The sequence below is a fragment of the Austrofundulus limnaeus genome, unplaced genomic scaffold (genome assembly GCF_001266775.1).
Source record: "Austrofundulus limnaeus strain Quisiro unplaced genomic scaffold, Austrofundulus_limnaeus-1.0 Scaffold93, whole genome shotgun sequence".
In the NCBI taxonomy this organism is placed as follows: Eukaryota; Metazoa; Chordata; class Actinopteri; order Cyprinodontiformes; family Rivulidae; genus Austrofundulus; species Austrofundulus limnaeus.
Genome location: NW_013952495.1, coordinates 1,636,557 through 1,663,013, shown reverse-complemented (window position 1 = coordinate 1,663,013; position 26,457 = coordinate 1,636,557). Strand labels below are relative to the sequence as shown.

General features: G+C 38.5%; 5 protein-coding genes across 9 annotated transcripts in view; 3 read left to right on the top strand and 2 right to left on the bottom strand.

Moving 5' to 3' along the window:
* The window catches only part of zgc:158689 (brain-specific angiogenesis inhibitor 1-associated protein 2), a 15,774-nt gene extending 12,399 nt beyond the window's left edge, over positions 1–3,375 (top strand). For both annotated transcript variants that reach the window (XM_014012710.1, XM_014012711.1), the window contains one exon: positions 225–3,375. In XM_014012710.1, the coding sequence (XP_013868164.1) occupies positions 225–297 (73 nt within the window). In that variant the 3' untranslated portion in view covers positions 298–3,375. The remainder of the gene's footprint in view (positions 1–224) is intronic.
* An 851-nt stretch (positions 3,376–4,226) lies between these two features.
* Positions 4,227–6,421, bottom strand: ndufa3 (NADH:ubiquinone oxidoreductase subunit A3). The gene is made up of 4 exons (XM_014012707.1): positions 6,394–6,421; positions 6,092–6,166; positions 4,525–4,602; positions 4,227–4,424 (listed from the first exon to the last, which is right to left on the bottom strand). Exons 1-4 carry the CDS (start codon positions 6,404–6,406, stop codon positions 4,333–4,335), a joined length of 258 nt encoding a protein of 85 aa, XP_013868161.1. The 5' UTR covers positions 6,407–6,421; the 3' UTR covers positions 4,227–4,332.
* Positions 6,422–6,472: 51 nt separating this feature from the next.
* tfpt (TCF3 (E2A) fusion partner) lies at positions 6,473–10,648 on the top strand. Its single transcript, XM_014012706.1, has 7 exons — positions 6,473–6,698; positions 6,876–6,977; positions 8,698–8,820; positions 9,030–9,100; positions 9,186–9,255; positions 9,612–9,758; positions 10,191–10,648. Exons 2-7 carry the CDS (start codon positions 6,876–6,878, stop codon positions 10,263–10,265), a joined length of 588 nt encoding a protein of 195 aa, XP_013868160.1. The 5' UTR covers positions 6,473–6,698; the 3' UTR covers positions 10,266–10,648.
* Positions 10,649–10,960: 312 nt separating this feature from the next.
* cnot3a (CCR4-NOT transcription complex, subunit 3a) lies at positions 10,961–22,170 on the top strand. Of its 4 annotated transcripts, XM_014012702.1 has the most exons (19): positions 10,962–11,105; positions 11,552–11,594; positions 11,697–11,767; positions 11,883–11,950; positions 12,033–12,107; positions 12,201–12,290; positions 12,818–12,946; positions 13,129–13,224; positions 13,301–13,520; positions 13,603–13,736; positions 13,949–14,005; positions 14,316–15,225; positions 15,301–15,406; positions 15,494–15,635; positions 16,844–16,952; positions 17,279–17,477; positions 20,196–20,328; positions 20,406–20,531; positions 20,616–22,170. In XM_014012702.1, exons 3-19 carry the CDS (start codon positions 11,743–11,745, stop codon positions 20,712–20,714), a joined length of 2,718 nt encoding a protein of 905 aa, XP_013868156.1. In that variant the 5' UTR covers positions 10,962–11,105; positions 11,552–11,594; positions 11,697–11,742; the 3' UTR covers positions 20,715–22,170. The 4 variants fall into 4 exon arrangements, with proteins under 4 accessions (XP_013868157.1, XP_013868156.1, XP_013868155.1 ...); XM_014012703.1 differs by lacking the exon at positions 11,552–11,594 and having other exon boundaries at positions 10,961–11,105; positions 16,844–16,943; XM_014012701.1 differs by lacking the exon at positions 11,552–11,594.
* A 149-nt stretch (positions 22,171–22,319) lies between these two features.
* Positions 22,320–25,942, bottom strand: prpf31 (PRP31 pre-mRNA processing factor 31 homolog (yeast); the record flags this gene model as incomplete). The annotated part of the gene is given in 11 exon segments (XM_014012705.1): positions 22,320–22,522; positions 22,595–22,693; positions 22,780–22,908; positions 23,820–23,892; positions 24,004–24,131; positions 24,277–24,366; positions 24,454–24,611; positions 24,707–24,876; positions 25,024–25,130; positions 25,669–25,766; positions 25,859–25,942. Coding segments are annotated over 11 exon segments (1,250 nt in total), but the record flags the coding sequence as incomplete, so codon positions are not given.
* Between the last annotated feature and the right edge of the window lie 515 nt (positions 25,943–26,457).

Below are 26,457 nucleotides of genomic sequence, written 5' to 3'. Positions count from 1 at the left end.
CACACACACACACACACACACACACACACACACACACACACACACACACACAAGCAAAAGCAAAAACATTATTGCTTCAGCATCTTGCAATAATAGACAGAACTATGTTTTCCATTTTAAGCAGTTAAAACAGTTTGTAACCTCACATTCCTCAAGAAGAGTATAAATGAAATAAAAATGCATATTTCTAATTAATATGTATTTTATTGCTTCCTTCTTTACAGACCCAATCCATTTGCTCACATCCGACTCAGAAAAACGGTCACCAACGATCGCTCGGCTCCCATTATCGAGTGAGTCTGTTTTTCCTCAGTGTCCCTGTGGATCATCGCTTCATCCAGCCTCAGGTTCATCTCTGGAAACTGCACCTTGACCAGTGACTTGCTCTGAAAGTGTTTTATTTCTCAGTTAAATCGTAGGAAGTTTATGTTTTATGAGGAGAAACAGAATCTGATTTGAGTTATTTTTTTATTTTGGGGGTTGTTAGAAACCAGGAAAGACAACTGGATAAATGAAAATGTGGCAGGAAGTAACTGTGGGCGTTAAAAGTGGTAGTTCAGACCTTTTAAAACTGAAACCATATCTTGATGTTACCCTTTGAATGAGCTTCGTTTGAGAAACAGATTAATTGTGACCAGAATGATGAGCTAATGGCTGACCTGTGTGACCAAAGATGGTGCAGTGGTTTATGTGAATGTTATTTAATAAATCTTTACGCAACTATTAATTAGCATTACGCACTTATTTTCACAGATTTTTAATTACTTTCAGGTGGCTAACTGTAACATTTCTGGTGCAGCCCAAGAAAATAATCAGGAGAAAATAATATTTTTAATGTTAACATGTCATCTGTGTAAAGGTTCATGAAGCAGAGTTCACATGAACTGCTGTATATGAGAATTAAGTTGTTTTAAAATAGCAACCATCTACTTTTTTCTTGTTTAGCTCATAAGTCTGGTTAGAAATAAAATGTTTCTCCAGATTGAAGTAATTTAAAAAGCTATCCACAGCAAGTAAGATATTCATTGTTTACAGTCTTTTTTTCAGAATGCCACACCAAAAGATCTGAACTGTCCCTTTAACTTGGTCAGGTTTGTTTTTGTTTTAGAGAACATAATGCTGTCTTAAACTTCTAAAATTTTCTTATTAGTCCTGTAATTTAAAGCATCTTTTTTCTGTTTTCTCTTATTTGTTATAATTTTCAGAAAATGTAAAATCTTCGTTTTGCTGCTTCAGTAACTTGATCTATAAAAACAAAAGTCTCACTTTGTTAGGACATATTTTATGACAAGGACAGGTTCCTTCTCTATTCTAGATTTTCTTTTTTTCTTTTAGAAAATCTTCCATATTGGTGCATTTTAATGAGAAAAAAAACATAAATTTGTTTTAAATCCTTAATGTTTAGATAAGTTCCTAGACTTTATTTAATGACACTGAAACACAGAAAAGATTTTGCATCACTTTTACTTTGGTAATAAGAAGTGTTTAAATGCACAAAGCTCTGAAGTTTTTGTGACGCTGTAAACATTTTGTTAGTAATTGTAATGATAGATTATTGGATTATTTTAACTTGTTCCCTGGATTCGTATAAAAAATTTATTTTCTGTTATGCTTCAGTGGAACTAAATTAATCACATTTTATGACAGTGTTTTAGGGCCTTTGTAAATAAAAACAAATAAAAGGAGCTGGAGGGTGGAGTGAAATTTAGAACAAAAGCTAAGAACTTTAGACATAAATGTAGGATTACCTAAATAGTGGTGAATTTTTTTATGAACAAATGTAAGATTTTGTGAGAATAATGCTATCCTCTTATCCTCTTATTTTTTTAAATCACAAATAATCAAAAATTTCCAGGATTAAAATTTAAATTTAATAGAAAAAACTCTGCTGTTTACAAAGCTTTGAGTATAATTTGGTCTAAAAAATGCTTAGGTATCCCGAGACTGAAGTTGTTGTTTTTTTTTTTTCTGTAATTTTACACCTTAATCTCAGAATACTTTTGCCTTTTTTCACACAAATTCTACTTGATTAATCTCAGTGAACTTGTCAGTTTTATCAAAGTAAATTTAACTAATTTAACCTTTTGAAGTTATAACTTTTTTTGCTTTGCACAGTTATGACTTCTCATCATCAGAGAATCAGTTTTATTCTTGCAATTTTTGGTTTTAATCATGAAAATTTTGACAATATTCTTTCAAACTTATGAAAAGATATTAAAATCTGAATTTTATGTTCTTAAAGTTTTCTCATCCTCCAGCTCCTTTTCTTTAAAATAACAGTGGCTTTAATAGACTGTCAAACATATTTTCTCATAAAAAACACAACAAACCATAAAACTCACACACTGTGAAGGTTAACAGCTTAATGTTTAAATAACAGTTTATGGAGAGAAACGTTTTTTTTTTTTTTTAGAAAGTTTCAAGTTGAAGAAGGTTTAAGGGCTTGGAGGTTTGAATGCTTAGATTTGGATCATATGTCTTCTTGGTTCCCTTTGAGTCATACATTTTAAACCTGATGCTCTTCTTGCTGAATTTTATCAGACTGAACTGTCAGAACCTTAACGAGTTGTGAAAACCAAGATGTTTGTGGAGAGAACGTTTCAAAGAAAGTGAAAGAGAAAGTTTACAGGAAAGTTGATCAGCGTCGCAGCAGGTGTTTGTGGTAAAATACAAACATCCAGAATCATATGAGTGGATCTCAATCTCTAGAAGCGTGAAGAGTTTTTGTTTTATACTTCTATATAACACTAACAGCACGTCGTACTGCTTACTTTGCATCATTAGTTGGAAGAAATGCTTATTATTGCTTGTAAATAGTGCTGAAAATATGCAATTTGTATTTGACTTTTTGAATATTTCACTTTGGTTGAACATTTTGACTCTGTGATCGTGCAGAAAAACTGATACAGAAGAAGCAGAAAAACTGCAGGTACTGAGGTTAATACAAAAAGTAATAATTAAAATAACTGTGGCTGCTTTAATAAGATGACAAGCTGAATTTTGTAGGTTTTGTTTAAATTATTGAAACGTGGCATTTAAATAGCTCATAGATGCTCAGTAAAATTCAAAAGCGGCTGAAAAGATGTAGATTCTATAATAAATGTAACGATATATTTATAATCCAGCAGTGTCAAGTTTTAACAGAAATTATTTGTCTTTATAAATTTGTTCTCCTTAATCCAAGTCAGCACGAGTTCAAACCATTTCAACTGAAGTGAAATATTGTTTAAAAATCAGATGCAGCTTAAATAAAAAGAAGTATTTGAAATGTTGCACTGTGAAAACACTGACAGGCCATTGTATTAATATACAGTTATGATGCTATGATGAATACTTGATGGAAGTTGTGGAATAAAATTGAAATTTACAAATCTACAGACTATCTTTGCCTCCTAAAACTGGGATTTCTGCTTGTTTAAAATGTAGATTTATGGAAAAAAATGACTTGGTTGTGTTCAAACTGAGGGTGAAGCTCAGGTTATATCCAGACTCTTCATTTGATTTTCACAGGTAATATTGCATCTCATTCAGCAATCCTACATTTATAACTATAAATGCTGTTAAAACTTTAATTCATGCAAACAGGTTAATGCTGGTTTGAGAAACAGTGAACATTTTGTCAGCGTTTTTAATCTGATTACACCTTTACCACACGTCAGAAAATGTCCAGTTAGAAATCTCCAGTTATAGCTGTTAGAGATCAGTGCAACAATCCTGCAAAGCAGTTAACCCTTTTCTCATCAATTAAACTGGACTACACTTCAATTTATATTTTTATTTGTGTTAACCTGTTTCAAGTTATGTCTGTTCAGGATCTAGAACAATCTAAAAATATGTATTTCAAATCAATATTTGATGCATCTTTGTGCCAATAAAAGCCCAAAATATATGCTTCTACAGCTTCAACCCACAAACACAAATGATCTAAAATAGGCAAAACACATTTTGTGCTTTCAGTTCATTCTGACCAAAACTGAATGTATTTCTCTGTTGACTTCAGGTTTTTTTTATTATCTTGATATAAAACAACACCATGACAGGCTTGATTAGTTAATTAGTTGGGAATCCTTTTGTCATACTTGAGACAAAAACTTGCAAATGATGGCAACTGAACATAATTTCTTTGAGACAAGAAAAACAATAAATTTTAGATTTAAAAACAATTCTGCAAAATTTAAGTGGTGCCACACATTTGACATGTCGAATAAATTAATCTGACACAAATGCAGAATTAAATTATACTTTTATTGTGAGACATGGGAATCGGGGAGAAACTCAGCAGACAGGTGTGAACAAGAGAAGAGACAGTAATGAACTGTTGATACGATCATATTAAAAATTTTTAAGCCACTCTAAGCTCCTTCCTTTAGGTTCACATGGATGGGCAGGAACATCGGGCATGTTTCCATCATCCCGCACAGGAACTACAATGACAAGAATAAAAAGAAAACACTTTAGCAACATATTCCAAGATCAAGTAACATTTTGCACATAAACAGGTTGATGTGAAAGGTCTGTGTTCACCTGGGTAGGTGTACGGCGTTGCTGCATTAATCATGCCTGTATATTTTGTGTAAGGACTGATGAAAGGAAAGGTCCAGGCTAGAGAAAGATACAAGAAAATCAGTTTGCCTTTTTGAGATGAGAAACATAATAAACATGAGATGGATTCCTTTGGACCCACTAAAGGGTCCAAAGGAACCCATCTCACTATGTTTTCACTTCAACTACCTCCATGTCCTCTCTGCATTCATATATCACTTTGTATAGCCTATATGCCACGGTCATTAATGACGTATTTCTGGTAAAAAATTTTGCCACGCTCCTCCCTTCCACTCCCTGCTTACTGCCTATGTTTTTACCATTAGCTCCTAGTACTAGTCCGTGAAAACGTCCCAAATGTTAAAGCATCTGTGATCTACTGGTATAAAACTTGAGTTCTGTTGTGTGCCGTTGTGTCCACTAAGCAGCAGATATGATCGAGTAGTTAGTTTTTCTCCATTTTCCTCTTGATGAGGTGACAGCAGAGGATCATAGCATTACAGGCAAAACTTATCTTTAAAAGCTCACGCTTGCGTTTGTAATCGGCATTTCTAACCTGAGGATATTCAAGAGGCAGCATCAGAAATGAGAAGACGGAGGTTACAAAAGGGAAATGTACATTTATCCCCTTTTACTGCCAAGACCGGGAGAGGAAAGACCTCCTTCACATGACAGCTAGCAGGAAGCTAACACAGCAGCTGGTACAAAGGTAGGTGTGTGTGCGCACGCGTGTTTGTGTTATATGAAATGTTTTTATGAGACTGTATCATGAGTTTTATGCAAAAGTAAAAACTTGTTAGAGTGTATATTACAGCGTAGACTAAAGCTGAGTGACGAGCGTCCCCCACCCCTTCCCCCCGAGCACCGAGAGCAGCAGAACCTCTGCCTGATAATCATTACGTTTTCAGTTCACTAACGTCGGGGAAACGATCCAAACCATACAAGTAGCCCATCAATTTAAAGCCCAGACTCTGTTCTTTCCAACAATATAAGTGTCACAGCTCTACGTGAAGAATTCACGGAACAAGCAGCCACGGAATAGTGAAAAAGGCTAAATTCTGGAACCACAAACAAGAACGTCTTTCCTTTGTTTTTATGGCTTTAATCCACTTTGGAGTGATTTTTTTCCCACTTTGCTGAACCTGTATGTCTCCTGTGTTTATGTTGGTACATGTAATATGCTAATTCTGTACTGTGGAGATCATTAAGAGTCGTTGTCGGGTGAAAAAAATCTTTCGCTAACTCTGTGTTGACCCTGAACCGGAAGTGTTGGGAGTGGCATCAAGTGCTTGACCGGATGTCCGTGGCATGTAGGCAATTGAGTTTTGAGATGATACACAATATTTAAGTATTACAAAACGCGTTAAAACTCATTTAATGATGACCTAAATAAAAACAAAATTTCCCAATATCACTACCCCAAACATCTACCTGCCTATAAAGAAAGGTGCAGTAATTAAAAAGTTGTTATAATGAAAGGTGTTAGCTCAAACAGATTGTAGTCCTTTGAAAGTGCAGCATTTTCAGCTCCTTGTGACGGTTTACTTACCTACGGCTCCTACTGTACAGGCGAATGCGAGAAGAGGTTCCTTGTCCCAGAAATGCTTCAGGAAAGCCACGACTTCTGCAGGAAAAACCAGGGTAAAGTTAAAGAAACTACCACAGATACAAGCAGCTAGCATGTTAGCTATTAGCGACGTATTCAAGGTGACCTTTTCGTTACGTTTCAAATGCATTAAAGCGATTCTAATACGCAACTTGAATAATTCTCACATTCACCTACGCTGCCATTAAGTCATATTATAGCTAACTGATTAAATTTCAGCTCCAAAAGTGACAATATACACATACTTGCCACTGCCATACTGCTGACTGTAGTTTTTTAGCCAAGCGAGGGTACTCATGGGAAATGTAGTTGGAGAGCGTATAGGACGTATAATTTCTGCGCCCGTCGCACAAAAACAAGCAAAAGTAGAAGCTTCGGTGTTCTTGCTTTGTTTTGCATTTAAATCAAGTTTTATGTTTGTAAACGTTTTTTAATTGATCCAACAGTATCAATAGTGGAGTTTTGTACAGTTTGTTGAAAGTTTTGATTATAAAGTATTCAGCTGTGTTACCGAACCGAGCTGTGTTTTTGGACCTGAACACCTTGAATTGTAAGTACTAACGGGTGAGCGTCGGGCGGTGAATGAATGAATGTGTTGTTACTACGCCTGTATTCTTTCTCTGTATGCATACATGAAAGTGTGGCATCTAATCATCATGTGTGTAATTACATGAAAGTATTTAATTTTGAAAACAGATGTGAGTAACTTGAAGTGTTATTGTTTCAGATGATGGAAGATTTCTCGGGATTGGCTCTTCCTCCTCTTTTTGGTGGCCACATCTTGGAGGCAGAGCTGGAGCCTGGTGGTGTGGAGCTGGGACCAGGAGAGGTATAAAATATAAATAATGGTACAAATAACCTTTACATACTTAGCACAAAAAGTAAGGAAATTAGTGTTTGGAAGATTACTTCTTTGTTGTAACAATGCTGCTTGGCGATAAATATTATACCACTAGAAAATCTGTAAATTTCTCTTTTGCCAAATTTGTGGGATGAGCAGTTAAAAGAGCTGAGTATGTGGGTTTTGCTTGTGAAAAAAAATGTCAAATCTTCTCTGCTAAAAAGCTTATTTATGCTGTTACTATTGACACTTGTTTTGAGTGCCTGGTACCTCCAGGTGCTGCCAATCAGGTGCCAAGAAGCATTGATACAACAAAAAGATAACCAAACACAAATTTTCATACTTTCTGTGCCAAGTTTATTTCACTAGTTCTCACCGTTTTTTGTGGGCATGGCTTTGTTTTTATTTTCACTTCACATAAAACTTAACTATGAATAATTTTGACATACTATGCAGTTAATATCAAAGTGTCCCTGAAGCCCTCGTTGCCTCAGATGTGTGCCTCTGTGGAGTGAGTCTATGTAGCTACACTTGTAACTCTGCAGCACTTTCAGTCATATACTTGCTTTTATGTGTGTGTTTGATTTTATAATTTTGCTAAATAAGTACTAAAGTAATAATTAGTAATAATGACTTTTTAATATATGGGTGCTTTGCTACCTTCAGGATTTCTTTTGGCATTCCTGGGATTTTAAACATTCCAGTTTAAAAGGTCTTCTGAATTTGCTAAAACCATATTACCTGAAATAAGACTCTTTGTTAACATTAAACAACAGTTGTTGCTTTTTTCTGTTTGTGCCTCACAGCCTGCTGAATAGTTTCTCAACATACGATAATATTATGACTGAACCAATTCAATTCAGGCTGACTGGGATGTTGCACGTCATCATGGGAGTGTGTGTGTGTGTGTGTGTGNACTCAACACAAGCTAACCACAATAAGTCTTTTGGCCCTACTGTCTCATGTTGGCCTTAATATGTTGTTCTTTTCCTATTTATTATTTTTTAATGTAGTTTTTGACATGTGAAAACATCTAATTACTTCAAAAATTGTATAAATGTTTATTTAATTTCTAACTTACCACTTTGCCATTTTATTACTGACACAATGCTTTCTAGGAATCTTGATTATGAAGATGATGGGTCACAGTAGATAACACACACACACACACACACACACACACACACACACACACACACACACACACACACACACACACACACACACACCCATATACCTCTCGCGGACCCCTGGGGGTCCAGGGACCCCAGTTTGAGAACCTCTGATCTAGACTAATCTCTCCTGCTTTTTTTAGAGTTGGTTGTGTGGGTGTTTTAAAGCAGGTGGGACCACTCTCCTGTGGCACTGACTTGTTAAAGATCAACAGTAACACAAGCTGTCTGAATGGTTCAGGGATGTTAATAATAGTCAGCAGTATATTTTGATTGTAGCTGAAATTACATGTTGCTAATATTTTTGCTTTACCACTGCTGTCCCTTTCACAAATAAGGACAAAAATAAACAGAGCTGGATATTTACTAAAACATTCAACATAAAACAATGAATTGTAATGAATTAAATTAGTTATGGCCTCAACTCAGCAACTTAGTTAAATATTAGAACAATTTTAACTAATCTGTTTGTTTTGAATCACGGAGAGACTCAAACAACACAAAAATATAAATTGATCATCTGTTTTCATCTTCAGGTGGAGTTGGACCCGGGGGGTAATGAGCTGCTTGAGAGCACAACACAAGAAGATGAAGAGAGAAGAGCTCTCAACAAGAGAAAATATTTGTCTCTGAGCAGGAGATGTAAAGATATCGAACAGGTGTGTGTTGACATTTACGTTCTGTATGTGGGTCATTCTGCACACACTTCCTGAATGTGTTTCCTGTGAAGTGTGAATAAGAGGAATGAATATACAAAACACTTTGGTGACTTAGTGCATATTTTCTAGATTTGTAGGTATTGTTATTTAAACTTAATTCTTATAGAATTTATCTATTACTGTTTTGCCACTTCGTAATTCCCGTTTAGGTGAACCAGAAAATCCTGGGTCGCCTTCACCAAGTACAAAGAATCACACGACGCTTGAAGAAAGAGAGACGGTACAAACTTTCTGTTGAGATCCTAAGTTGTGCTTTTTTTGAAATCTGTGACAACACGACTGAGAAACTGTTCTGACCTTCGCAGGTTTCTCATGAAAACTTTAGATGCTCACGGAGATGATTATAGAAACGCTCAGCTCACTATGCTGCTGGAGGTAAGGATTAGAGTGATGTTGATCTGAGGAAGAAATTACATTTTTCCATGAAAGACAGATCACACACTTTGAGGACAAAAAAACATCTGCATAAAAAATATGTGTCTATCATATTAATCATTACTGGCTAAATGCCAAAATTAATTTGATTAAAAATAAATGTTGACAATATTGCCCAACCCTATTTTAAACCTTCACAGCCTTTTGTTTGTTCTCCACTGTTGATACACTTTCTCACAGCGTTTGCTTTAACACAGAACTCTTTAATGTCATTTAATGCATGAAAAAAAGAACAGCCTTAGTCCTACATGCTCAGAGCTGCTGGATTTAAAAATATTCCTGGACACTTGTTTCAGGATGACCCTGGAGCCCATTTAGATTCCTCTGCTGGGGTTGAGGATGATAGACCAAACAGTGTGTCTGGTTCCTCTGCGGCTCTGCATCCTCCAGCTGGACCGAAGAAGAAGAGGCACCGAATTCCTCGGCAAGACAAGGACCAACAGGTTAGTGAAGGATTCGTGTTTGTTTTTGCCCATGAGATTTCACAGGTGACGTTTAAACAAGTCTTGTTTCAGCTGTTACCGTTTTCAGGGGTCGCCCCCAGCGAATCGTCTTCCTCCATCTCACTCTGTCCTCACTCCAACTACCTCCATGTCCTCTCTAATGGCTCCCTATGTGTCTTTTTTGTCTTTTTCCTGGCAGCTGCCTCTCTAACATCCTTCTACCAATATACCCACTGTCCCTCCCCTGGACATGTCCAAACCATCTTCATCTCTACGTCTTCCAGTTCTGTTTCCTCTTGTTTTGAAAATCCCACTGTCTCCAAACGAAACAACTTACCTGCTCTCTTGTAAACCTTTGTTTTGACCTTTGCTGCCTATTTGTCACTGTGTAAATTGCTTTGAGATAATTCCATTTCTGTCACTCTTTCTCAGGTTGAACCAGATGTTTCTGTTCTGCCAGAGACGCAGTTTGGAGAAATGCCGAGTCCAACATCTCTGTCGCACTGATCACACACCCTGGATATAATGAACATGATGATTTACATTATTTCTTGTTTCACACAAAGACAACTAACAAATCAAGTCTGTGCAACAATATGTATATGTTTTTGTATAAATTATTTTGTATAATCATATTTTGTAATAAAATGCAGAATTATGTGTAGTTTTGTGGACAGCCCAGTTTGGTTACAATATTATAGTTGTAATATGGGAGAAACCTAAATTGAAAAACAAATCATGATCAAAGGGAAAAACATTTCTGTATAACACATTTGTTTATCAGTATTTTAATGTTTTTGTTAAATTGTTTCTATTTTGTTTGTTTGTATACAATAGTTTGGTATCAATATTTCACTTTCAGGCAAAATAAAACAAAAATTTAAAAAGCCTTTTTGCATGCCCCTTGTTAGACTTTTTATTGTGATATTTTGTCACAGCAGAAGACAGTGAAGCTTGCAAAAAAATACCTAAAAGAAAAATAAACTACTAAAATTATTTCTGCCTGAATAACAAATATGTGCTAATTTTCTCACAAATGTAAGTGTGTTTTGTACAGAAAGACAAGAGAAAATGTAATGGGACCTTTATGCTTTGTGTCGATCACTACAGAACCAATAACCGAGCTGTATTTCAGAGTGATTGACATAACTTCTGCCCAATCATATTGCTTATAACAGCTGTTGGGGCGTGGTCTGAATGCGGAGGTGGGATTTTAGCTACCGTCCATCTTCAGCTACATTACAGTGAGCGAGCTTATCGAAAAGAAAACATTTTGGAAGTAAAGAAGACTTTCTGGAAGTAGTTTTGGCCGTATTTGAAATAAGAAAACGAAATCCCATACCCTAGGTAAATGTCGTACACAAGTATCAATGTAGACTGTCGGGTCGACCCAGTTTCCCCTTTTCCTTAATTTGGCTAGCTAAGCGGCTAGTTAGCCAGACAGTTAGCATATTAGCTAGCATATCGACGATTAGAGCGAATTCTAGTTTAATGTGGCTTTCACAACGTAAAACCATTTCATGAAAACTATGCTAGACCCCAGAGTAATGATGCATGAATGTGAAATACATACAATAATATTCCGGGTGCTTGTTTTAGTAAGGACCGGTTGCTAACCGAGCTAAGTGGACGAACAACTGCCTAGTATTAACGTTAGCTCGCTAGTTGGCTAATTTTAGCTGACATCTATATAATTCCTGTTTAATATTAGCGGGATAATTGAAGTTGGTTAAATATAATCACTAGGAGGCTGCCATATGCATGTTTTTGATGGAAATGCTTTCATTCTGCAGCGGATGTGTTAAGTTCTGCTAATGTCAACTGTTCAGCTGGATGGTCAGTTTCACTCTCTGCAGCCCGATGTACGGCTCCTGCTGTTGGTGGGAGTTTTGTGTTGCTCGAACAGTGAATTTATACATGTTTGTTTTGTTTTCACAGCCGACTTCTTGACAGACGGAATGTGGACATTGTCGTAGTCAGAGCCATGGCTGACAAGAGAAAACTACAAGGTAAAATTGCTCATTCTGCACTGGATCCAGTTTGGCATTCAGAATTGACTTGTGAGGGACTTTTCTGTGTGTATATATTGTGAGCAGTTCCATTTCACATCTTTTGTCTCTGCAGGTGAAATAGATAGATGTTTGAAAAAAGTAGCTGAGGGTGTAGAGCAGTTTGAAGACATTTGGCAAAAGGTAAAAATATTTTCTCATCGTTTTTTTATGGGATTAAAAAAACAAATCAAATTTACATGTTTTATTTGTGTCTACGTTTCAGCTTCACAATGCAGCCAACGCGAACCAGAAGGAAAAATATGAGGCTGACCTCAAGAAAGAGATTAAAAAACTACAAGTAAGACAACTTGACACATTTTTTTCCTACAAGAAAAAAAGCGGATGTTCAGAATGAACTGTGTTTTAATCTTCATCCTCTGTGTTTTTACAGCGATTGAGAGATCAGATTAAAACATGGGTGGCCTCAAACGAGATCAAAGACAAAAGGCAGCTAGTTGAGAACCGCAAACTTATAGAGACGGTATGGTGTTTAATGTATACATTTTTTATTCTGTTTTTGCATGCATTCACAGAGCTTTCCTTTTTATTTATTTTAGTACTCTTAACACTACCTCATCATGCTTTACTGCACAGCTGGCAAAAAAAGATACACTACAATCCTTGTGGGTGACAAATCTCACCAGGAACATTCAGTTTTAATCTGTAAAGGAGCTTATTTTGTCACTGTTGTTATTTATATCCAAGATATGTCACAAGAATTGTTTGGGATTGAAAGATGCAGAAATAACTGCTGTTCCTGCAGTTTCATGAATGCCAGAATTATATATTTCTATTAACATTATTGGCTTCCTGATAATAAAGTATGTAAATGACACCAGCACCTTTCTGAAATGTAAAGAAAGAACTGGGTGCTCAGAGGGAAGAAACAAAAACCCCAGGTGCAGTGCTTTTTCTCTAGACTGTTATGCTCACTTCTCATTTAAATCAGTTACAAAAAACTTTAATTTTCTAGGAAAAATAATGAGACGTATCTGACTTTTTTTTTAGCAAATGGAACGGTTCAAAGTGGTGGAGCGTGAAACAAAAACAAAAGCGTACTCTAAAGAAGGCTTGGGGCTTGCTCAGAAGGTGGATCCAGCTCAGAGGGAAAAGGAAGAAACAGGACAGTGGCTAACGGTAAAAAATTTACATCTAATTGAAATATTAATTCATCTGTTGTAATTTTTTTTGCTAGAGTGATCAGAAGCAAAGGAACTCATCAAATTTAAGGATTTAAAACTCTACACTATAAATGTCTGTGTTCTGGTGACATTTTCTTCATTAACTCTCTTCTCCAACAACTTCCTCCACATCTTCAGAATACCATAGACACACTAAATATGCAGGTGGATCAGTTTGAGAGTGAGGTAGAATCTCTTTCAGTCCAGACACGAAAAAAGAAAGGCGATAAGGAGGTAAGCACTTCCACTTGTTGGATACTGTTCCCATTCATCAACTTTTTGTCAAACTACGTTTTCTTTTGCCATGTAGAAACAAGATCGCATCGATGAGCTCAAGCGGTTGATCGAGAGGCATAGATTCCACATTCGCATGTTGGAGACAATTTTACGAATGCTGGACAACGATTCTGTGCCGGTGGATGCAATCCAAAAGATCAAGGATGACGTCGAGTACTACATTGATTCCTCTCAAGACCCGGATTTTGAGGAGAACGAGTTCCTGTATGACGACTTGGACCTGGAAGACATCCGTGAGAGAGAGCACGTTAAAACTATGCTTTTCTGTTTTCACACTCGACAGCGTCACCTCACAGCCTGTCTTTTCTTTTGTAGCTGCAGCGTTAGTTGCAACGTCGCCATCAGGTCAGGGCAACATGGAAGATGACATGTATCTTCATTCGAGCAGCACTCCCACCTCCACCACATCTTCTTCACCCATCCCTCCATCCCCAGCCACTTGCACTGCTGTAAGTTCTAATTATTTTTTAAACATTTCTCAATATTTTAAAGGGATGCTGGATAAAAAAGTACTTCCTGACACGATATTGCACATATCTCCCCCCTTGGTATAAATTCAGTTCACCCTTCTTCAAGGCATATTGTTTTATAATCCACTGGCTGGTATGCTGAATCAACTTTTCAAAGGTGAAATGTTATATGAAGGTATCTCCTCCTATAGGAGAACTCAGAGGACGATAAGAAAAGGGGACGGTCGACAGACAGTGAAGTTAGTCAGGTGAGAGACTCATCTGTGCTGTTAGTAGTTAAGCAGTGTAGTGCAGCACTCTTCACCCTTGGTCCTGGAGACTCACACTGGCTGGAGCTTTTTTTATTTTTGTTTGTCTGGTTGGCTTCTTTGCACTGACATTAAACAAGTTTTCTCTTTGGGCCATGGTTGGAGATTTCTGGTTTATTTTGCTATTTTCTGCACGAATGGGACTCTAGATCACTATAAAACTTTGCTCCTTGTTCACGCTTCATTTCTGTAATTGACTTTTTTTGTTTGAACAGAATTGTTTGAGATGTGTTTTGTGTTTCATTTCCAGTCGCCTGTGAAGAATGGTGCCCCATCCTTACAATCTTCCTTCTCTTCTTCCACCACCTCTGGGTCTTCTTCGTCCTCTTCCCTCGTGTCCATGGCGAGCGTTGTCGGAGGCATTCTTGCCGTTCCCACAAGCAGTACTCTCATAGGAAGCTTTAGCAGCGCGGTACAGCAACATCAGCATCAGTCTGCTCAACAGCAGCAACAGTCTCAGCAATCAAACCAACAGCAGCCACCTCAGACTAAACCCTCCATTCCCTCGAACAACACCCCCAGCCCGCCCAGCAACCCTCTTCTCCCAACATCCACCGCCCCTTCCTTAACCATACCCAGCACATCCAGTTTATCAGCTCCCAACTCTCATTCTCAGCCCATCTCTGGGCCCACCTCTGCATCCAGTTTGGGGCTGGGGCTGGATTTAAGGAAAGGAGGCATAACAGGGACCAACAGTGCCAACCAAATGCCAAGTTTAGGCTTGACTGGCCACACCACTCCTTTAAACACGATGGCAGGCCTCATTTCAGGGTCCACATCTGCCCTTTATGCTCACGCAGCAGCTTCTGGAGGTTTGGGGCTGAGCAGCACCACTCAGTCCAGCATTTTAACCGAGAGCAGCACTTCCAACCCCACCTCAGGATCCAGTGGAGTCACCACCAATGGAGCGGGGTCAGGGCGTAATTTGCTAGGTTCCAGCCCGGTCCACAATTCTCTGAGTGGGAGCATTTTGAGTCTGGTCCCTGGGCAGGGCGTGGCCCCTGCTACCTCTCAGGTGCCCCCAACTTCTGCCAGCACCACAGCTGGAGTCGTTGGCCTGATGGTTGGCAATGGAGGAGGCGTCGGTGTGGTTGGAGCAGTAGGCATTAATGCTGCTCCTGCTAGACCACCAAGTGGACTGAAGCAAAATGGAAGCACAAGTAGGTTAACATCTTGTTTATATTTGTTTACTGTGAAGTTTTTATATAAACACTTCTGCTAATGTTTGCACTCAGGTTACAGTGCTGTAGTAGCAGAGAGCGCCACAGAATCTCCTCTTAGCACACCCAACCAGTCACAAAACAGCCAACCCTCATCCCTCAGTTCCTCAACCAGCCAACCGTAAGCCTTTTTGGTTTTGTTTCCACTTTAACACCTGGGACTTTGCATCAGGATTCCATTTTTGTTTGTTACTTTTATTTTGTTTAGGATGGACAACGGCCCCAGTTTAATCAGCTCTATCACCCTGCCCCCCAGTTCTCCATCCCCCTCGTTCTCAGACAGTACACCAAGCGGAGGGAGTCTCCTGAACGGGCCCCACTCTTATCCACAGGCATCTGAGGGCCTCGAGGTGAGCCGAGCGAGTTCTCTGAACTGATCACACTAATGCCAGGTGTAGCTGGAGCGTGGAGAGATTAGAGATGAGCCTAGAGCTGCTTGAGATGTTGAACATCTGACAGTATGCAGTACTTAGTCTGTAAGAAGATCAATCTGTCATTGATTTTGCTCATTTTCTGTCCTAATTATTGTCAAGAGAAACTGATAATAGACTTTCCTGCAGCAACAGACATTTTAACTTGTCTCAGCAGGATAATCACAGCTGAGGCTAATTTTGTTAATGACCACCCTGATCGGGTGGTCCAACTATACTGCATGTTTTAGCAGTTTCCCTACTTCAACACACCTGACTGAAATGAACGAGTGATTGATGCCTTCTGCTAAACTTGGTGACTCTGAGTAGGTAATTCCATCATTTGATTCAGGTGTGTTGCAACAGGCAAACATGCAGGACAGCCAGGCCACAAGGATCTCAGCATTAAAGTGTCTTAATAAGCTGTGACATTATTCATTAATGGAATGCAGTTATTTTAAGAAATGAATTATAACGTGTCTTTTCTGCCTTTAAAAAGCCGAAAGATCTTCAGTGAAAAATGTCCTCCAGCAAGGTTACAGATGTTTTTGTTTATTTTTCATTGGTGACTCCTCTGGCATGTGTAGTTTCAGGTACTTTTCTTGGAGGTGTTCATGTTCAGCTTTAAATATCACTTTTGAAAATATTTCAGACTGCCCACAATCTTCTTTTTCTGGCCACATTTATACCAAACAAAGTGTACAGTTATACAACAGCACACAGCTAGGAATCATGCCAAAACTCCTGATATCTTTTTAACTTGAAGCACAAAAGAAGGTGGCAGTCACTGGCAATGTTTAAATATAGATTGTAAAAAAACAAACAAAAAAAAAGAATTAATTAGCATGAACCATTTGATATATTTTTTGACAGTTTCCAACCTTCTGCTGTTTGCACCTGAGATGATTAGAAATAGGGACTGGCTTGTGACACTGTTAGGATCTGCTGTAACTGTGACAAATACATGTATGATTTAATGAACTCAAGATCTGAAGGTAAATTCTTTTGTTTTTTTCTTTTGATTTAAGTTGATTATTTTATGCTTTTCCGTGAGTGCTTTTTTTAAGCACTCGCATATTCATTTGTCTTGGTACTTTAAAAAAAAAACTTACAGTGTTCCCGTCTGTTCGATCTCACTTCCTCCTCAGGCTCCTAAAGGCCTCAGTTCCCTGAAGGTGATGGCTGAGAGAGCGGCGCTCGGATCTGGTCTGGACGGAGAGATTCCAAACCTTCATGTGACGGACAGAGGTCTGAACGGTCAGGCAACATTTTCTTCTGAACTTCTAAAAAATTCACTTTAAATAATCCTGAGTTTCTACAGGGTAACATTTCTTTAGTTAACCCCAAATGATAATGTGTCATTACCAGCTGTGGTTGGCTTATTTGTGTTACAGTATTCAAGGCATTTCAATTGATTGGAAACATCTGAATGACAATTTATCAAAACTTGAGACTAGTTAGTTGTCTGGAATGTTCACGTTGTATTAGTATTTAGAGGTAAAACGTTAAACTGTGTGAGTATAAAATGCAATGAGCTGCTTTTATTGTTTCATGTGTGACAAAGTCTTTTCCTTGTCCCGTAGATATCTTCTCCAGTTCATCAGCAGCGCCTGGCACCCCTGCTGCCCCACAGCCATCCGTGTCGGAGGTCAGCATCCCTCCCTCGCTTGGGGTCTGCCCGCTGGGTCCAACCCCTCTCCCCAAAGAGCAGCTGTACCAACAGGCGATGCAAGATTCTGCATGGAACCACATGCCTCACCCGTCTGACTCTGAGAGGATCAGGTGAGCATGTCACAGTTTTCAGTCAAGACTTGATTAAAAATTGATTAAAATAACTGTAAAATGTTTGTCATATATTTGTTTGACTGGCTTATTGGGCATATTTGTAATAAAATACGGTGGCAGGACGATTCTTTAAGGGCTAACAAGTTTTTATTATTGGAAGGAGAAAAATAAAATGTGAATCGTCACATCAAACAAAAGTGGTCTGTGGAGATTATGCAACTCTAGAGCATTGGTTAAAACTTTTGCAACAATTTTATTGTGTCAAAATTAAATGAATAAATATCTATGGGCCATTAAATGAAATATCTAAAATAGATAAAATTTTATAGCCCTTTTTTGATAATTAGCTACAAAAAAACAAGATTTTGAGCAGATTGATCTTCGTAGACCTTGTCCTGTGAGCTAGCAAAGCTTTTTCTTATTTCCATCTGGTAAATCTTAATGTCCAAATATTGTTTGAGGTTTCCCTTTTTTTTTAATTACATAAAAAATCAGGTGTTTATCGCTGAGTTATCCAGATTAGTAAGACAAATGAAGCCGTATTTGTGGAACTGCTCATGATATCCGGATGATTCAAGTATTAAAATGTAGTTTAAAAATCAGGAATTTGAAAAGGCGCTTGGGTCATTTTGACCTAACTGGATTTAATTCTCAGTTTGATGTGATGGGTTACAAATATTCTCAAGTTAAAACTGAAATGGGACTTCAACTGAAGAGAAACTTAAGGAATGGAAATATCTAATAATATCACTGCACTGCAATATTTGTTTTTGTCACACTAAGTTCATTCTTGCTAAAGAAGTGAATCTTTAAAGTTGACCTAATATGGGGGTCCTAGTACAAGTTAGGATCCATCTGTGGGCTATACAAAACATGTTCATTTGATTTAATTCACAAAATGAATCTCAGATCTCAAGTTTCACCTTTTCAGTTTTTCCTGTTTTTTAGCTCTCTTCAGAAATTGCTGTTTTGCGCAAGTTGCTATGGAAACCCCCTCCCAACCTTTTGCTTACGTTAGCTCAGCCCTCCGCCAGAAGTTAACTTTCGGTTTCCTTTCATTTGAAAGTACTATTTGTCCAAAGTAGTCCATGGTGAAATTGTTTACACAAACTACAACTTTCTTTGTTAATATTGCCAGAACATTGCTATCAAAAATTAAATTAAATTTAAAAAAATTAAGTCACACATCTCTGTTCTCCACGACTGTTCTAAAACAGCAGGGGCCTCATGTACAAGACTTGCATGGACTTCTTACTAAAACGTGGCTTACGTTCAAATCCAGAAAACAGCGTACGCACAAAAAGAATCCAGATGTATCTAAATGTGTGTACATTTGAATCCACACATTTCTTTTGTACATCACAATTAACGTGGAACTGAGCGCACGTGAGACACCTCCCTGACACGCCTTCATTAACGTATGTTGCAAATTACTTCCTGCATGTGTGAAGGACATGTTTGTTTGATCCCTGTGGAGAGTTTTCGTGACGTGATTGTTGGAGAGTTAGAATCATGTGGATGAGACCGTTCCATTGGTCATGATTCGGCTTTGGGTGGACTGGACTGGCACAGTCCTGATGGGTCTGCCAGCTCCCTCTGGAAAGCTCCTGTGGAAGCCCAGTTCAATCACTGCTGCTGCACGTGCATGTGCGGCACACAGCTCCTCGCTGTGTTGCGCTCCCAGAGTGCTGCAGTGCCAAACTGAAAAATAATTATTCCTCAAAATGGCTGAGCCACTCATCATAGATCAGAGAATTCTATCTGTTTATAAATAAATGTTCTGCGTGTTACACTATTTATTATATCCTTCAGTAAGGCTGAATCTGTTCCTGTTAAATGTATTTTTGACACAGCTTTGCGCATCCTTTATCTAACTGCGTCCATGTGGATGTAATAATTGTTAATCATGTGGATGTAATAATTGTTAATCATGTGTGTCTGGTGTGAACAATAATCATTTTCACATCATGAACATTTTCTCAGAATCACCTCTAAGTGTCCCCAATGGAACCAAAACCACAGAAACCTGCGTACGCCAGCACTGGAGTTGGCGTGGGGCTGCGCACATTTCCACGTTCATTTCAGTTTTGATAACATCCGGAGTTTTGCGTGGAAAATGGCGTACGCAAGGTTTTTGTGCGTTGATACATGAGGCCCCAGAACCGTCCTGTGAAGAAGTGGGTGGAGTCTCTACTTGGGTTACCAGGAGACTGGCTGGGCCCAGGTTGGAGTAGGCTGGAGTGCTGTTTGTGACGTCACAAACGGCACTGTTTGAAAGCAGCTCATTTCAAGACACAGAAAAATACATTTACTTACAGAAAAAATAACTCTGGGTGCATTATTTTGGTGCTTGGACTGTTTTTAGAAACAGTACAGACCCAAATGTAAGTAAAAAAAAAACATGAAAAAGTGAATTTAGCATATTGTCCCCTTTACAAAAAAAAAGCTTTATTCAGAAGAGTGTGAGAAAAAGTGTACAAAATAGATGAAGAAAATAAATAACTGGGAAAGGTGTGTCTTACTGACTGGGTTTGGAACAACATGGTTAGTTTTTATGTGGCAGGAAATGATAGAAATGATTAAAAATTTGTTTTAAAAAAGGGCAAATTATTCTTTGGTCATGTGCTGAGGAGCGGCCATGCGTGTTGCTGTTTTGATAGTGATAAAGAGAACAAGTTTGGGAACCTGTTTCTGATTCTGTTTTTCATTTGAAAGGCAATACCTGATGAGGAATCCATGTCCCACGTTGCCGTACCACCATCAGGTACCAACCCACCACTCTGACACCATCGAGTTCTACCAGAGACTGTCCACAGAAACTCTCTTCTTCATCTTCTACTACCTGGAGGTAAGCCTTCACCTTGTTAACTGATCCTTTTTCTCTTTGTGAGCTGTATTTTTTTAATTCAGTCTCTTCTCTTCTAGGGCACTAAGGCTCAGTATCTGTCTGCCAAGGCTTTAAAGAAACAATCGTGGAGGTTTCACACCAAGTACATGATGTGGTTTCAGAGGCACGAGGAGCCCAAGACTATCACCGATGAGTTTGAACAGGTGCAGCTTCTACACAGTAATGAAACTTAAGATTTCCTGATTGATTTTTATTAATGTTTCTTTTCTACCTCTGTCCTCCTGCAGGGCACTTACATTTACTTTGACTATGAGAAATGGGGCCAGAGGAAGAAGGAGGGGTTCACCTTCGAGTACAGGTACCTCGAAGACAGGGACTTGCAGTGACGCTCAGAAGGGGGACACGAAGGACAGAGAAAGACAAAAACCGTGCTGCTGTTGACATTCCGAGACTGAACTCCAAAACTGTGGATAGAGATTGTGATGTGTAGTAGAACACCCCTCTCCTGAAGTGAAGCCCGGGCATCTGTATAGGCTGCGTCTCAATGTGAAGCCCTAGCTCCTCGTGTAGTGCTTTGCTTTTTGACGAAAAAATACCCCGTGGGTCTGATCAAACGCACCGCGCTGCACGAGCTGGGAAGGCTCTCATTGGAGATCTGCATTTGTGCCTGTTTGTGTGCACACTCAGTATGTGGCATTAGGAAAGCCTACCCCATGCATGTTTCTCTTTATTTTCCTTTTTATTTTTCTGTTTCAACACGATTCTCTGCACCACCAACTCAACATGAGCCGGAAGCCTTTCAACTCAACACAAAACAACCCTCGGATTTGATTAAGGTGCCCATCTTGTATTTTTCTGTAACGTGATGGTTTAGAATGGCGATGTCCAGTGGACATTTAGTCATGGTGCGTAGGAGCGGCTTCTTTTAAGACCCTACAATGCCTGTTGAACATGGTCACTATTGAAGATAGTGAGCAGTTATCAATAGTTTTATTGATATTTTGTCTTGGTCGATTTAAAACATGAGAGTGACCACAGGGCCTCTCCCTGTGACAGGGTAAGAGTCCTTATTGGACATGGATTAAATTGCTATGCAATTGAACTGGTCTCTGACTCCCTCTCTTTACAAATAAAATGTTTAAGTTAACCTGTCAAAGACATTATGGCTCCTTCCATGTTTGTGACTACTTAATAAAACTTGTAAAATAAATCTTTAGGGTTTGGAGAAATTTATCTATTTGATGTTTTGACTCTTTCACGTCACCGAGTCTCATACAGACCACACAGAGTGAATGTAGCTCTACCTGAATCACCTCTTTGAAAATACGTTGAATTAAAATCATCCAAATCTCCCCACCTTAATTTTTTCTGTTACACTAATTTATCATTGTTCAATTTACCACCTCAAGTGAAATCCCTATAAGGTGAATGTACACTGATACAACTGTTTACATGTAGAGTTTAAACAAATGCTCAAATTCAGGTGGTAGAATTTAACAGAAGGAATTTATCTGGGAAGCACTCCAGCTTTTCCTTACTAGTCCAAACAGGCTCAGTTTCTTGATCCAGATCTATACTGCACTTATTGTGTGGGATCGGTTTCAAACGGTTTTGTTTTTGAAAAGAATACACACAGTTCTGAGCTCTACATTTTATAGATTATATTTTTTGGGGGGGCTCTTAATGTTTTTGGAAAGGTCGGGAAAAGAGAATTAAAACGCAAAAATGTGAATTTCAACAAGTCTTTTTTCCCTCGTCACAGTTCTGCATGGGAGATGTTATTAAAAAAATGGGATTATAAAAGAATTGTAAAATTTCAATAAATACTTTTAAGAGATTACACATCAGTGTGTGTGGTGTAAAGTCCTGTTGGTCCTGAGTGAAGATTTACTTGGCTTCAAATTTTGAACAAATTTGAATATATTCTGATAGGAAGCTGTTAGTGGAGCAACTTTTAAAAAAAAACTAAATTTTTCTCTAAAACTACACACTGGGATTTTTACATTTTATTCATATGGAGAAGTGATTGAAATACAAAATACAAGGTGAAGCACAAAAAAATGCAGGATGACTGGAGTTTTTACATCTTGGATTCCTTTTTGACTTTGAGGAACTCTGCCATGTTGGAGAAATATTTCTGATTGGCTTCAGCCACCTTCTTCTCTGCAGCCTGTGGGTTCACAATCTCCAGGCCCTGCAGATGAGAACAGATTACAGTGAGATTGAATTTTTTAAAAAAGGAAAAAAGTCCTGTCCTGTTGGTTACCTGAAGAGGAGTGAAAGCTACACTGGAGCTGGTTCCTGAGGAGCGGTCTCTGACGGTGGACTTTCCTCCGTACGTCATGCTCTGCTTCTGCAACGTTCTCTGTTGTAAAGAATAAAACATGTTATTAGAAATAAAAACATCTGAAGGTAAAGAGCGTGCAAACAAATGGTCCTGACAGTTCTTACCTGCAGTGATTTGGAGATCCTAGCCTTGGTGGCCTCGTTGACCTGAGCCTGGCGGACTCTGCCGCTGCCGCTCTTTCCCAGCTGACCCAGACTGAAGCCCAGATCCTCCTGGTAGGCATCGTCTTCAATCTGCAACAAAATGCCAATGAGTGCAAAGTGTTCCATATGTATCTGTGACACAAGACTCATCTGCAGCTTAGGTCCTCTTTTTTTTTTTTACTGGAGAAGTCACGAAATGACTCAAAAACTACTATAAAAACAAACCAGCAAAAAACAGTTAATGTAGGATTAAAGACCAGATTATCCAAACAAATGCAAATTGAGACTTGACTTTAAATTAAAAAAATCTACACTAGCCAGTACAACAATGAATTTTCATAGATTTTGATTTGAATTTTATGTTTTTCATCTATAATAAATATACACATCCTCCACCCAAACAGTCACATAATTGGTAATAAAAGAGCAAAATCAGTTTGTTGCCAAAAATTACAAGCCGTTTGTTTACATTCATTACAAACCTATTACCTCCACATTGCATTTATTTTTTTGACTAAATAAATATATTCTTGGGCACTGCTATCAAACAGGTTTTCGACAGGCATATTTTATTTATTGATAGAGGTTGAATATTATCACAGTAACAAAAAACAGACTTACAATAAGAACACTATAAAAGGTGGTTTGATATTATAAGAGATTGTAGTTTGTAGTTTATTTTATTTCAACCTGTAATTTGTTTATTTATTTATTTTTTCAGTTTACTTTTAATGGTTCAATTATTAGATGAGGTGTGAAAAAATCTGAAATGGAGGTTGAAAACCAAATATCTGTGTCTGGTTGGAGACGTAAGAGCTCACAAGTTTTCTTCTAAACCAAAGAGAGGCTTGGTAGAAATAGTTTGGGAATCCCTGGAGTATGAGACGTTCAAGCCAAATAACTGTCCAGTTAATTTAGATTTTAAAATAAAACTATTACAGTGAGTTAATGATGCCACATTATTCAAATCTAACAGTGAAGCCAAGAAAATTTCCGCAAACCTCAGCGAAGGTCATTCTGTTGGCGTGTTTTCGTATCTCAGTCAGACCGAGACGCTCCTTCATCTTTCGATACCTTCAGGGAGAAACACGAGAGTAGAGTTTGTCGTGTCTGTGACGGTTTAAACAAGCTGCTGTATAAAAGAGTATCATGGGTCTCAATAAGCATAACAGAGTGACTGCATACCTCCTTCCTCCTCTCTTCTTCCTCTGTCCGTCCAGTGGAGCCGGCAGTGGTTTGACCTGCTTCACTGGCGGAGGCTCCTGCCATTTATCAAACTTCCTCTCGATTTCTTCTTTTAGATCATAACCAACCTGTAGAAAGGTTTATGCTTTTGTTAGAATTGATGACAATCTACACTTTGGTGCTCAAAGACGCAACACACTCGATGCATCTTTTAGTTGTGTAATAAATACCTTTATAAAAAGATTTAATGAAAATTTTGGTAACAATGGCTACCTTTCCATCTGAGCTCTCATGAAAACTGTCCACTCGAGAAGCCAGAGTGCATTTTGCTGCTACCAGTCGAGCCGCCTTCCTCCTGAGGTCCTGAAAGAGAAAAACGATTGCCATTAGCCCACACACATTTCAGTACTACACATGTAAAAAGAGTTGAAATATACTGCATTTACTGACAGGTGGTAATGACTGCACAACATCACAGTGGTAGATGAAGCCGGTGTGAGGCAGCAGGGACGTGCTGCTGAAGCCAGACAGGGTCCTCCTCTGAGCTCCCAGCAGCATCAGGTTACAAGCTGGCATCTTTGAAAGGTTAGTGAGACCGCCAGCAATACCTGCAGCAAGAGGGATGGGACGAAAAGGAGGAAGATCAAATATAAATAATATGTGCTTTTGTAAAAATGTGCGCAGCTCCAGAATCTTCTCTCACCCATAATCTTGGCAGCAGTTGATGCTCCAACAATAATGGACAGGTTGGGGGCGATAAAAGACATCCTGGACTCTACGTACTCATATATCCTGTGTTTAGACTGATTCAGCTCCAGGGCCATGTCACAGGCCTCCTCAAGCTGCTTCAGCTCATCCTCACTTAGCAATGACCTGAAAATAAAATTCACACAAAAATCAAGTTTAACTGAACACTTTATTAGTCTTTTAAAGCTCTGGCAGGCAGGAAATGAAATATCACATCAAATGATCCTATTTATTAATATTAACATGATTGTGTAGTTTGACAGACAAACTCACCCCTGTGTGGTCGATGCCGTCACACTGACGACCATAATCGTAGCGTTGGTCAAGATCTGCTGCAGCGTTTCATTGTTTTTACATTTCTCCAAACTGTTTCCCAGTTCCTGAAGAAGGATCACAAAAATGACAGAATGGGACATTAAAGCGTGTGATGGACTTGCGACCTGTCCAGGGTGTACCCCGCCCCTCGCACTGTGACTGCTGGATATGGGCACCAGTGACCCACGCAACCCTGAAAAGGAAGAAGCGTGTACAGAAAATGGATGGATGGATGGATGGATGGATGGATATTAAAGCACCAAACGCACAAAAATACAGCAAAAATTAACGTTTGTGTGAAATAAACACCAAACATAAACCTTTAACTACTCTGACATTGTCCTCACTAAAACAAGTTGTTTAAAAGAAAAAAAATGTCTGAAATAAATAAATAACTCCTAAGTTGGGGGTGGCAGCATCATGCAGTCATATATTCCTAAAAGCTTAAATTATAATAGACAAATTAAAAATATAAATTTTAAATTTACTACAAGTTCACGTTGCTCATAAATGTGTCAATGAAGAATAACTTTTTATATCTTAAGACAAATATTAAATACTATAGCACCAATGTGACCTTTTTGTTTTTGGTGTAAAACCCACCTTCACTGTGCGGATATAATCCAACGCATCCGGCACCAAAGACTCAAGCTCTGGAAACCTCTTGGAGTATTTGTCTCTTGTAAACTTGTGAATAATGTCTTTAAAAAAGAAAGAAAGAAAGAGACATGCAAGATGTTTATAAAAAAAATGTTCAAATTCTTTTACGCTCTCTTGTGAGAGGCCAACTCACTGAGCTCGTTGTCAATCTCCACTGTGAGGTTGTTGGCCGCTACGATCAGTCTGTATTCAGGGTCGGCCTCGACTGGACCTGAAACTAAGAAGAAACAAGAAATTATTTGAGAGTATTTATCAAAAAGTAAAAAAAAGTAGGTCCTCTGGATGGGTTCTTCTTTAGTGAAATGTTTCGTCTCTCCTCCAAGAGACTTCTTCAGTCTGATGAGTTTCAGGTGAACTCATCTGAGAACTTCACCTGAAACTCATCAGACTGAAGAAGTCTCTTGGAGGAGAGACGAAACACTAAAGAAGAACCCATCCAGAGGACCTACTTATTTTTTCTCTTTTTGATTTTTTTTCTACCTGGCTTATTGAGATGCATCAGGACATTGGGCCTCATGCAAGAACCGTTCGTACGCACAGATTTGTTCTTAAATTGTGCGTACGAGTGATTTAGGAGAATTTATGGCATTCACCAATGTTTTCGTATTCTAAGATTTTTTTCAGATACGAACAAAATTTACGAGTGGTCCAGACCTGTTGTATATACTCACCGGCCACTTTATTAGGTACACCACGCTAGTAACGGGTTGGACCCCCTTTCGCCTTCAGAAC